This window comes from Penaeus japonicus, unplaced genomic scaffold (genome assembly GCF_977035675.1).
Source record: "Penaeus japonicus unplaced genomic scaffold, GWHDUDI00000001_assembly GWHDUDI00000025, whole genome shotgun sequence".
In the NCBI taxonomy this organism is placed as follows: domain Eukaryota; kingdom Metazoa; phylum Arthropoda; class Malacostraca; order Decapoda; family Penaeidae; genus Penaeus; species Penaeus japonicus.
Window position 1 is genome coordinate 7,898,273 of NW_028234427.1, and position 12,500 is coordinate 7,910,772.

At 35.5% G+C, this 12,500-nt stretch overlaps 2 protein-coding genes across 2 annotated transcripts; both read left to right on the forward strand.

Annotated features, from left to right (window-relative positions):
* The first annotated feature begins 3,356 nt into the window (after positions 1 to 3,356).
* Positions 3,357 to 4,588, forward strand: LOC147468884 (uncharacterized). The gene is made up of 2 exons (XM_086551699.1): positions 3,357 to 3,706; positions 3,805 to 4,588. The coding sequence occupies exons 1-2, from the start codon at positions 3,357 to 3,359 to the stop codon at positions 4,586 to 4,588; spliced, it is 1,134 nt and encodes a 377-aa protein (XP_086407825.1).
* A 27-nt stretch (positions 4,589 to 4,615) lies between these two features.
* LOC122244831 (uncharacterized) lies at positions 4,616 to 6,372 on the forward strand. The gene has a single exon (XM_043002808.2). The coding sequence runs from the start codon at positions 4,616 to 4,618 to the stop codon at positions 6,299 to 6,301; it is 1,686 nt and encodes a 561-aa protein (XP_042858742.2). The 3' UTR covers positions 6,302 to 6,372.
* The last annotated feature ends 6,128 nt before the right edge of the window (positions 6,373 to 12,500 follow it).

The following is a 12,500-nucleotide window of genomic DNA, read 5'->3' on the forward strand; positions in this document are numbered from 1 at the left end:
TTTACCAAAAAAGTTAGAAACTTTAATATGAATAAATTTCAATAGCACCTTTTCAACAAGTCATATATAGCACATAGCACTACAAAGTATTAAAGAAACAAAGTAAAATGAGCAATAAACGATAATTCTTTCTTATTATTTATTTTGAACAAGGGAAGGGAAAACGTTACAATTAATTCAAATAAAAGCGGAAATGTCGTTTCAAATCAAGTACATAGTTATCTATATAATTACACAAAGTGCAAACAACAGATTATATTTAGCTATCAATCCTTTAATAACCGATAAGTCTTTTCATACTTTCAACTGTTATAACGAAAAATCCTCATTGATAAGAATCAGCCATTTGCAACAGGAATGAATGACCTGAATGGATTTTAGTTGCAAGGAATTTGCAATGTTCATCTATCTTCTTCGTTTTCCTATTGTCAATTATTTTTTCTTGGTGTCTCTAAGCAGCATTTTATTCTTGTTGCGTTGTGTTATCCTTACCTTATCCTTACTTTGTATTTACCTCCATGGACCTGCACGCCGATAAGAACATTAACAGTTTGAAAATAATAGTAATAATGATGATAAGAACGACAAAAAATTATCATGACAGCTAAAACGAATCAATATCAAAATATGATAATGATATTCATAATTGTAATCATAATCGAAATAATAATGATAATAATGAAAGTGGAGATAATGATAATGGTTAAAAGACAATGATAATGGTAGCATTGTTAACGATAGTGATGATAATAGCTGTAATAAAAATATTTTCATGATTACCATGTCTGCAAAAAAATATTTGGAAAAAAAATAACACCTACCACAAATATAAACATAGTTTTACACAGGAACACGAAATATATTTCTCTCTCATTTTCTTTGTATCTACTCACTTTTTTACACTTATCTTTTGCTGTGTATTTCCCAAATTATCAACATTTTTTTTTCTCTCTTCTTAGCATATGAAAAAGAATGTTTTATACTGTTGGTGTATAAAATATAGCTTTTGACAGGGAGCGAGATAGATAGATAGATAGATAGAAAGATATATAGATAGAGAGAGAGAGAGGAAGAGAGAAAGAGAGAGATAGAGAGAGAGAGCGAGAGAAAGAGCCAGCGAGGGAGTGGGAGAAAGAGAGAGAGAGAGAAGGTGAGAGAAAGAGAAAGAGAGAGAGAGAGAGAGAGAGCAAGAAAGAGAGAGAGAGAGCAAGAGACAGGGATAGCAAGAAAGAGAGAGAGAGAACAAGAGAGAGCGAGAGCAAGAGAGATAGAGAGCAAGAGAGAGAGAAAGCAAGAGAGAGAGAAAGAGGAGGGAAAAAATGAGAGAGAGTGAAAAGAAAGAGACAGAGAGAGAGAGAGAGAGATAGAGGAGTGTAAGAATGAGAAAGAGAGAGAGAAAAGAAAGACTGAGGAAGATAAAGAGAAAGAAAGAGAAAAGAGAGAGTACGAGAGAAAATAAAGAGAGAGAGGGAGATAGATAGATAGATATATAGAGAGAGAGCATGAGAGAGAGAGTAAGATATAAGAGATAAAGAGAGAGAGCAAGAGAGAGAGAAAAGAGAGAGATAAAGAGAGAGAGCAAGAGACAGAGATATAGAGAAAGAGAAAAGAGAGAGATAAAGAGAGAGAGCAAGAGAGAGAGAAAAAAAAAAATATTTTACTTAGAGTTTATTTTCACCTATATGTCCTATGGTAAAAGAAGCTATGGTGAGTTATGGCGATAAATATTTCCTTTAGATATTACTCGGTTTAAGATTGTCTTCTTTAAGTAATCCCAATTGTTAAATTTCTTTGCTCGGTATGAAAAAAGAAAGAAAAAAATATCGGGTAATTGAGCCAAGTGTGACAATGTAATGAATGTAATGACTGCATTTGAACTCTTGTTTTCTTATTCCTGTATTTGTTTACATCCAGAAAGTTTTTCTTCACTTCCATTGTATTATGCTCGATTATCATTCCCGACTTAGAAATCATGAACACATGCAGCCTTTCTCTACTGAGCCTCTCCAAAACGTGTATTGCATTATTGCAGACGATCACCAACCAATTACTAAATTATTTAAAAACTTGTTTGTTGCTTGTATGACATAACAAGACTTGATGACGAATCGCATACTCTACAAGGAGTTAGGCTTATAATCCTTATTCATTCCTTTTCGTTAGATTATAGAAATTCTAGCATAGCCTATTGCAAGATCATTGTATTCATGCTGACATAATGTTGCAACCTTCGACTTTTTCTTTCGCTCTGTCTTATTAACTCGCTTCTATGTGGGATCGACACATAGATAAATTATCTCCACGTGGCTCGTTTCCGAAAATCCTCTCCCGCCATTCCTCTCTTCCGCGTTTTTTTTTTTTTTTTTTTTTTTTTTTACTAACCTGTTTATCCACCTTTTCTTCGATCTACCCCGTCTTCCCTGCATCTCCATTTCTAATCCTTTTTTTTTTCCTACATATTCTTCGTCACTTCTCATCACGTGACTATACCATTGAAGTCACTCTAACAACATTTTCGATTCTTTTATCCACGCTTTCAGTAAGAATTGGTATTTTTGGACGGAACTACCGATTATAAAACCTTTACTCGCAACACCCCGGGAAAGATGACGTTTTAGCGTGTGGGCGTGCTTGGTTTGGTTATCAGGTTCTTTGCTTCATGTTGTAGACGATGTGTTTATTTCCTCTCTCTCTCTCTCTTTGGTTCACTGATGATTTATATAACGAGGGATGTCACACACGCACACGCACGCACACACACATGCACAGGCACACGCACACACACGCACACGGGCACACGCACTCTCACGCACTCACAACGCAGTATATGTTTATGACCAATCTGGCCTAATATGTCATACTTGATTCTTTGTCATTATTTAAAATTTCATAATCTTTACTATTATCATTGCTAGTATTATTGTTGTTATCATCAACATTATCATTATTTGTAAATTTAGAAATGAAAAAGTCCGGGTCCGTTTTCTTTTACATACGTAATGTCTCCCATGTTCCACCAATATTTGATGTTTTTTATTTTACGCTTATTTACTACAAGAAAGACATGTTTAGTTTATGTTACACCATTTATCAGGTGTATGTATTTCCATTATGAAGACTATATATTTTAACTGCATTGAAACAGAAGTGTAAATCATTTTACATCAATATAATTTTCTGAATAAATTAGCAGACGCACAACAACACCACGTGTTTAAATGGCCAGCCCAAAGAACATCTTTATTTACTGCACGAATGTGGCAAGAAAACCCCACATTTTTGGTGCCCAGACCCGGGAACAAGATCCCAACAAGGTAAAGAACATAATAAACTAGTTTCAGTGCAGTGAATATAAGATGAAGAAGATAAAAAAGGCAAGATGTGCGTGCAAGGGCTGGCTGACAAGAGCGTCTGAGGCCATAGGTGATATCCTTGCTAAACCCGATGTCACATTAATAGAATTAGAACACGCCATCAAGCAATATGATAAGAGACTAGAGAAGTTTGACGAAGTACAAGAAGAATATGAGAGTGTCGTAGAAGATAGTGCACTTGATCAAGTATTGGATGATGCCCATGAATTTCGAACACAGTGTGCCAAGTTTAGGATACTAGCCGAAGCCAAAGTTAAAGAATTAGTAGCGGCCGACGCGCAAGATATAGTATCCCAAGATAGTCAAGCAGCTGTGAAGGCCAAGTTACCCAAGTTAGAGTTACCCAAGTTTTCGGGTGATGTTATTCAATGGCAGTCATTCTGGGACCAATTCATTTCCCACATTGATGCAACTGACATTCTATAATTAGCAAGTATGCATACTTATTGTCACTGCTGGAAGGAGATGCCAAGAATGTGGTTAAAGGATTGGCCCACACAAGTGCTAATTATCAAGTGGCATGTGATCTACTGAAGGAGAGATACGGCAGGAAAGAAAGAATCATCTTTACCCATGTCCAAGCTCTTCTGAATGGTAAACTTAGCATAAGTACAAGTAGTGAAAAGTCAGTGACGCAGCTGTGGAAGCTTCGTGATGAAATTCTTACACACGGCCGCAGTTTAGAAGCATTAGGCGTCACTGGGAAGCAGTGTGAAGTGTTCCTCACTCCAATTATCCCTTCCCGTTTGCCTCACGACCTGCGGCTAGAGTGGGCTAGAGATGGGGATGGACATGAGAGTGATCTAGACTTTCTCCTCGACTTCCTGTATAAGGAGATCTCAAGATTAGAGCGGTCCGAAGCCTTCAGAGGAAAGAAGAATGTTGCTGAGGGAAAGACCGAAAGTAGTGCCCCCAAGGAGAAGAAGTTTTCTGCCGCAGCCCTTCATATCTCGTCTAAGCAAGAACCTCCTGTCTGCTGTTTTTGTAAGAAGAAACACAAGTCTGAAAACTGCTTCAATGTGCAGAAGTTAAGTGGGCAGGAACGAGGTGAGAAGATTAGAAGTCTAGGTGTCTGCTTTAAGTGCCTTAACAGTGGACACTCTTCAAGATTCTGCAAGGCTCAGATAAAGTGTGCAAGCTGCAAAGGAAACCACAATACCCTCATGTGTGGCGTCAAGTTGGACTTTAGCCCAAGACAAGAAGAAGTCAACTAGGGTCAGAAGTCGGACAACGTAACACTCATGTTTAGTCAAGGTGGTAGTTGTACAGTCTTACAGACAGCCAAGGTAAAAGTATGTGGTACTGATGGTAGGGTTGTTACAGCTAAAGTGTTGTTTGATAATGGGGCTGATAGAAGTTATATAAGTAGTAGTTTTGTTAAGAAATGCAAACCACAATGGTTAACCAGCAACCCAATACCCTATTCTAGTTTTGGGGATCACAGTGCTGGAAAAGAAGAACTTAGAAATGTTTTCAAAATAAGTATGTTAGATAAAGATAGCAATGTTCCTGTCATTACAGCTGAAATTCCTAAGATTTGTCAGCCTCTTGTGAGACCTGTTGTGCCTAACCATGTGTTAAATTCTTTCTCCCATGTTGAATTGGCAGATGATTACAACAGTGCCTCCCCCATGGTGATAGATGTGTTAATTGGTCTTGATTACTACTGGACATTAATTTCAGCAGCAGATGCCATCCAAAAGGAGTGTGTTGTGGCCATGAGGTCCATCTTTGGGTATGTGTTGTCCGGAAGGTTACCTGATTCTGCTCACACCACCTCCAGGTATTCTGAAACACAACTTTTGTGTATTTCCCCCCTGTCTGATTCTGACTTGTGTAAGTTTTGGGATTTAGAAACTGTTGGAATTAGGCCAAAGGAAGTAGTGCAAGATAATAGTGACTCAAAAGTAATGCAGGAATTTAAGAATACTGTACAGTTTAAAGCTGATAGATACGAGGTTGCATTGCCGTGGAAGAATGATTCAGTCAAGGAAAAACTCAGTCAAGGAAAAAGTATTGCGAGGAGGAGACTTAACAGGTTACAAGTAAACCTTGATAAAGATAAAGAATTAAAGAAAGATTATCTCAAGGTGTTGGCTAGTTATGAGGATGAAAACATAATAGAAGAAGTACCTAGTAATGAAATTTCAAATGTAAATCCCGTATACTACATGCCTCACCGTCCTGTGATAAAGTTAAATAGTAGTAGCACTAAGATACGACCTGTCTTTGATGCCTCAGCCTCCTGCTTTAATGGTGTTTCTTTAAATGACTGTCTTCATTCTGGCCCTTCACTTAACCCAGATTTAGTTGAAGTTTTAGTACGCTTTCGTCGTTGGCCCATTGCTATAACTGCAGATATAAAGAAGGCATTTCTGCAAATAAATGTACGCAAGGAAGACAAGGATGTGCATAGGTTTTTGCTACCTAAAGAGGATGGCACCATAAGACACATGGGGTTCAACCGTGTTCCCTTTGGCAATACATCTGGTCCCTTTCTTTTGAATGCCACACTTAAAACCCATCTTGCTAAGTACCCTCAAAGTAAAGTAGTCCAAGAACTTAAGACTGATATGTACACAGATAATTGGTTGAGTGGGGCAGATTCAGTTAAGGATGCACATGATAAATTCTGTGACGCACGTAGTATACTGGCAGATTGTAGCATGGATCTTACAAAGCTAGTTTCAAACTGTATGTCAATTACTTCTAAGTCAAAAGATGGTGTGTATCACATACATGATGGTGATGAGTCAAGTAGTGTATTAGGGTTGAGGTGGTGTAATGTACAAGAAATCCTCTCCTTTAATTGTAGGAAACCTGATGACAGTGTAGAAGTCTCCCACACCAAACGAAGTATTGTAAGTATAATAGCAAAGATGTTTGACCCTTTAGGTATTTTAAGTCCATTCATCATGTATGGTTAGATTCTATTCCAAGAGGTGTGGAAATTAAAGTTAGATTGGGATGAAGAATTGCCCTTAGAGGAAAAAGTAAAGTTTCAGAAGTGGATTCATAGTAGTCAAAGTCTCAATGCATTTCATGTGGATAGAAGTTATTTTCCAGGTATGCTTTGGGGAGATCTTAAGGATAATATTGAGTTGCACGGGTTTGGTGATGCCTCTGAAAAGGGATATGGTGCATGTGTGTATCTGCGTGTACCTGTGGACAATAGCTCATTTAAGGTCTCATTAGTTATGTCTAAGTCACGTGTTGTACCAATAAAGGCATTAACATTACCACGTTTAGAGTTAATGGGTGCTCTCTTGTGTAGTAGATTAGTAAATTTTGTAAAGAATTCCCTACATTTAGACAGTAGAACTAAAGTTATGTGTTGGAGTGACTCCACAATTGCCTTGTCATGGATCAAAGGTGACTTAAGCAAGAAAGATATATTTGTTGCAAATAGAGTAAAGGAAATTAAAGCGTTCACTTCACCAGAATGCTGGCAGCATTGTCCTAGTGAAGAAAATCCTGCTGATATAATAACTCGTGGCGTGTTGGCAGACAAACTTGTTCATAATAGTCAGTGGTTGTATGGACCCCCTATGTTAGCCAGTGTCCTTTGTCACGATAAGGAAGAATTAAAACAAGGCTTAGATTTAGAAGTGCCCTGTGCTACAAGTGCACCTATATTCCTTAGTGTTCAAGTGACACACTCTCCCTTGATAGATTTAGAGAAGTTTAGTGATTTAAAAAAGGCCTTAAGGGTAACAGCATATGTGTTAAGATTCATGGATAATTGTAAAGGGAGGAAGGTACAAGGTCCCCTCACTGCTGAAGAAATAGAATTAGCTAGTTTGAAATTAATATACAATATACAACAGGAAGCATTTGCAAATGAAATTAGGCTTCTCTCAAGTAACAAGACTCTTCCTCTCAGCTCAAAATTAAGAAAGTTAGACCCATTCATTGATGACAAAGGATTGCTTAGAATCAAAGTTCGTCTCGAGTTCTCAGAGTTGGACTATGACATAAAACACCCTTTCATAATTCCCAAAGGTAAATATGCTAAGCTCTTAATCAAATTTCAGCACAAATACTTGAAGCATGCTGGTGTGGATAGTGTGATATCATCCATACGAACTCAATTTTGGATTATTAGTGTAAGGAAATTAGCAAAGACCATAGTAAAGGAATGTTTGATTTGTCGTTGGCTTGATTCTAGACCCTGCAGTCAACCTGTAGCGCCACTGCCCAAAGAAAGAATAACTACAGCTAGGCCCTTCAGTGTTACGGGTTTAGATTATGCAGGCCCCCTTTTTGTGCTGATTTCCCTGACAAGAAGTTTTATGTTTTATTGTTTACCTGTGGTGTAGTAAGGGCCATTCATCTTGAACTTACAGAATCTCTCTCTTTGTATGATTGTATGTTAGCCATAAGAAAATTTGTAGCAAGAAGGGGTTTGCCTAATGTTATATTTTCTGATAATGCTAAGACCTTTGTGGCAGCTAAAAGTGAAGTAGTGGCCATGTATGGACATCTAGCCCCCAAATGGAAATTCATAGTCCCTCGATCCCCTTGGTGGGGTGGTTGGTGGGAACGTCTCATTAGATCTGTTAAACTTGCCCTACGTAAAACTCTAGGTCTTAATTATATAAGTATCCGTGAACTAGAGACTGTACTTGTTGAGATAGAGGGATGTATTAACTCTCGACCCTTGACATATGTAAGTGAAGACCCAGACCCTCTCCACTACCTCACTCCCTCCCATTTCATTCTTGGATGTAACCCTCACAACAAACCCTCAGTAGAAATTGTGTCATGCAATGTAAATGCCAAAGACTTGAATGAGAGGGCAATAGTGCAAAATGTAAAGTTAGAACATTTTTGGAAGGTGTGGAGCAACAATTACATAACTAATTTGCCTAATGTTGTAAAGGGTTTTACTCAAAATTGTAAGTTGTCTAAAGGAGATCTTGTATTAATCAAAGAAGATAATATTCCTAGACTAAAGTGGCCTATTGGAGTAATTGTTGATATATTTCCGGGTAAAGATGGAATTATAAGAAGTATAAAGGTAAAAACTAAGAAAGGTGAAGTGATTAGACCCATACAAAGAGTATATGATTTAGAGATAAGTAAACATGAGAATATGTCTGCTCCTGATGAAGTGGCAAAATTTGATGATGTTTCAAGTGATAACATTCATTGTGATGTAGATTTAAGTAATGGAAGTATTGATGTACCTTTGAATAATGTAAGTGATGAAGTACCTAGAAAGTCTAGGACGGGTAGAATTATTAAAGCTCCAATTAAGTTAGATTTATAAGTCAACACAGAATTATAAACTGTGTATATTGCACCAAAGTGTCTTTAGTTATGTTTAAGATAAGAAACTACTGTTTTGTTAATGAAGCACCAAATGTAGTCCTTTAAGTGCCAAAGGATTTTTTTTATTATTTGTGATAGAAGAAATGATTTATTTTTTAAATTATTTGTAAGTAGCATATACCTCATGAAGTAGCTTGAGGTACGTGTTAAAACATTGATTTATTGTATAGGCGGCAAATCGCCCCCTATGGCCGGGAGAATGTTAAATTTAGAAATGAAAAAGTTTAGTTAAGTCCCCCCCAAACGGCGGGTCCGTTTTCTTTTACATACGTAATGTCTCCCATGTTCCACCAATATTTGATGTTTTTTTATTTTACGCTTATTTACTACAAGAAAGACATGTTTAGTTTGTTACACCATTTATCAGGTGTATGTATTTCCATTATGAAGACTATATATTTTAACTGCATTGAAACAGAAGTGTTAATCATTTTATATCAATATAATTTTCTGAATAAATTAGCAGACGCACAACAACACCACGTGTTTGAATGGCCAGCCCAAAGAACATCTTTATTTACTGCACGAATGTGGCAAGAAAACCCCACAATTATTGTTATTATTATCATTGTTATTGTTATTATTATTATCATTATTATCATTGCTATTGTTATCATTATCATTAACATCAAGATGATCATTCTTGCTGCTGCTGATAATGATGATGAATGATAGTAGTAATAATGATAATAATGTTAAGATTTTCAATCTTACAACATTTATATTTTTTTGTTATCATTAGCTATCGCAGTCTATCAAATAAGGCAAATCAAGATCTTTAGCCTTATTTCATGTCGTAAGCAAACACTAACAAGTGTTAAAAATTAAACCAAACAAGATTTACATTGGTAATATTTGTCGTTATAATCCATTAATCGGAAGATATTTTAGTTTCAATTGAAGAATACTATTTTATAGTTACCCTTACCAGTGATAACGTTTTCTATGAAGCTATAAAGAAAAATGTGTGTGATTGATTGGGTAACTATTATAATCTTTATATTATGTTTCGCGGTATGGGAGAATAATTACTTTTCTTGTTAAATGCATAAGTACCTAATGTCAGACAAAATACATTCAGAGATCATGTATTATCATTGTTGTAATTTTGTTATTACTGTTGTTATTATCATCCTTCATTGTACTACTACTACCACTATTGATGAAAATAGTAATGGTGATTATGATAATGATGATAATGACAACAACATTCATTATCAATATCATTCTTATCATTAATATGATAATGGCAATGATAATAGTTATGATAATACAAATTATAATAATAATGATTGTGATAGTAATAATTATAATCACTGACATTAATAGTAATAATACCATTATGATTTTTGCCAGTGTCATAATTATCACTATCATAACTGAAATTTGAGAGCAAATTTCAGAGGCTTTTGATCGCCCCTTAGAAAAAAAAAAAAAACAAAAAAAAAACGATGTCCTGTGTCCATGTAACACTTACCAGTTCGATCAAGGAGTTAATAACGTCCTCTCCAGCTCTCACTCTGCCGAGGAATCTGTGATCTCCCTTGTCTTCATTTTACGCTTCGCTGATGACCTAATATCTTCTAACCCATGTTATTTACTCTCCTTTGCAGAATATATTTATCTAAGGTAATCTTTTTTTTTTTCTTTTCTTTTTTGATTCTCAAGTCATAGCCAGTGAGAACCTTCTTTCAAAAGAATCATTTGTGTTTTATTTCTCACTCGTAATCTGATGGTGTTTCTAGAGTGATTTAGAGTTAACTGTGGGTAATTTAATCAAGTTAAAACAACCTTAATAGTGAGAAGACCCGCCATATCCACTTGTGACGATGAAGGTTTATGATTTGAATCTTTTCGACTATCTCCTCCAACGTCCAACCTCAACTGAAAACCTCACAAAATTATTTACAAATTGCTACATATGCATTCCAAAAACGTGTCTATATTTTCAGAGTTTGTGACTATTCGTCCTTCCGTCAAGTACTGCTCCACATATATGGGGTGCTGCTCCCAAGACCACTCTTTCCATGGTCGAGAAGAACCAATCATAATAAACAATCAAAATATAGCTAAAAAAAAGTGCATTTACATTCCGTAACTACGTAACAATATTAACTACCCTGCCTGCCATGGCCACTTCTCTCAGATCACAGACATTACATCAGGTACTGTGGAAATAACCAGAAGTACTAGATCTTCTCTAGATCCTCATCCTTTCTCATATTTCTGTTCAAAACTAGAGAACTCTGCCTCACTATCCACAGGTCCTCCAAGCTCTGTAACAATCTACCTACCCAATCTTTCTCAATTTTTGACAGCTGGTCCACTTCTGACAAGACCATAAACAAGCTTGGTCTTTCCTCTCTCCTGTCTTGGTGTTCTTATTGGTATTATTATTTTTCTTTTCTTTCTTGGTCTTTTCTCTCTTAGTCTTTTCTCTCTCCTTTGACTTTCATTTCCTTCCCTTTGTTGAGGGTCTTCGTGGAGAGGCCTTGTTGGACCTTTCCTCGACATAATAAATAACAAACAGATAAATAAAGAAATGTAATAGGTATTGTTATCTTTTGCTGATATTAGACACCTGCAGTTTCTATTCCCTCTCTCTGAGTTTGAACGGATAGACTCTCTTTTAAAACACAAGTTTAAACAAAACTAAAATAATCTATTTTTTTTCGGTATATAGGTTAGGTCGGTAAGTATACATTATTCTAATATTTGTTTCGGTTTCTTTCTCTCTTGGAAATTTGGAAATGTTTCTCATAATTTCGCACTTTCTTATCAATTTTTATTATTTATTACTATATGGAAACTGACATTATTCAGACCGTGAATGATGCATTCATAAAAAGATAAAAAAACAAAACTTTCTGAAAATTTGCTGCAGTTGTTTGGTTTGGTACATGGCATTTATATTAATCTTATTTCATTCATATTACTCAAATGATTTACGATGGAATGGTATTAATTGGATTACACAAAAATCAGATTTTTTTTTTCTGTTAACGTTTTTACATTGCGATAACAAGAGAACAACGAAATAACATGATATAACTTCTTTTCTAATATACAACCAGCTCTTTCTTAGCCACGTCACAGGCCTGCCATTAACTCACTCTTGTATATTTGTCTCTGCCAACTTGTATCTAATTACACTTAGTTATTTCATTTAATGTGATAAATTGCATTAATGTTTAATGGTTTCTTTATGCATATTTGTATAAGTCATATAGGTCATTTGATTGATGCACGTAATTATATGAATATGTGGCCTTTGCAATATTTTAAGGAAGGGGGGGGGGAGAAATGAAGGGAGAAAGAACGGAAGGAAGGAAGGAGGAAAGAAAGCAAGGAAAAATAAAGAAAATAAAGGAAAGAAATAAAGAAAGAGAAGAGAAAGATAGAAAAATAGAAAGGGAGAAATGATAGATAGAATGAAAGGAAGACAGAAATGGAATAAAGAAAAAGATGGAAAGAAAGAAAAGATTAATAGAATGAAAGATAAGAAAGAAAGGGAAGAGATACAGAATGAAATATAATTACATTCAGGGAAGAATATAAAACTGAGTGCAACATATCACTCCAAACTCATTTGCCAAAATTGTAAGAATGATGATAAATTTACCAAAATCACAATGATAATGATAAATATACCAAAATAATCATAAATAATCCACGATGATAAACTTATAATACCAATGATAATGATGATGATGATAATGATGGCAATGGTGAAATTAATAACAATGGTGATGGTGAAAATGATGAAATTGATAATAATGATAATGGTGATAA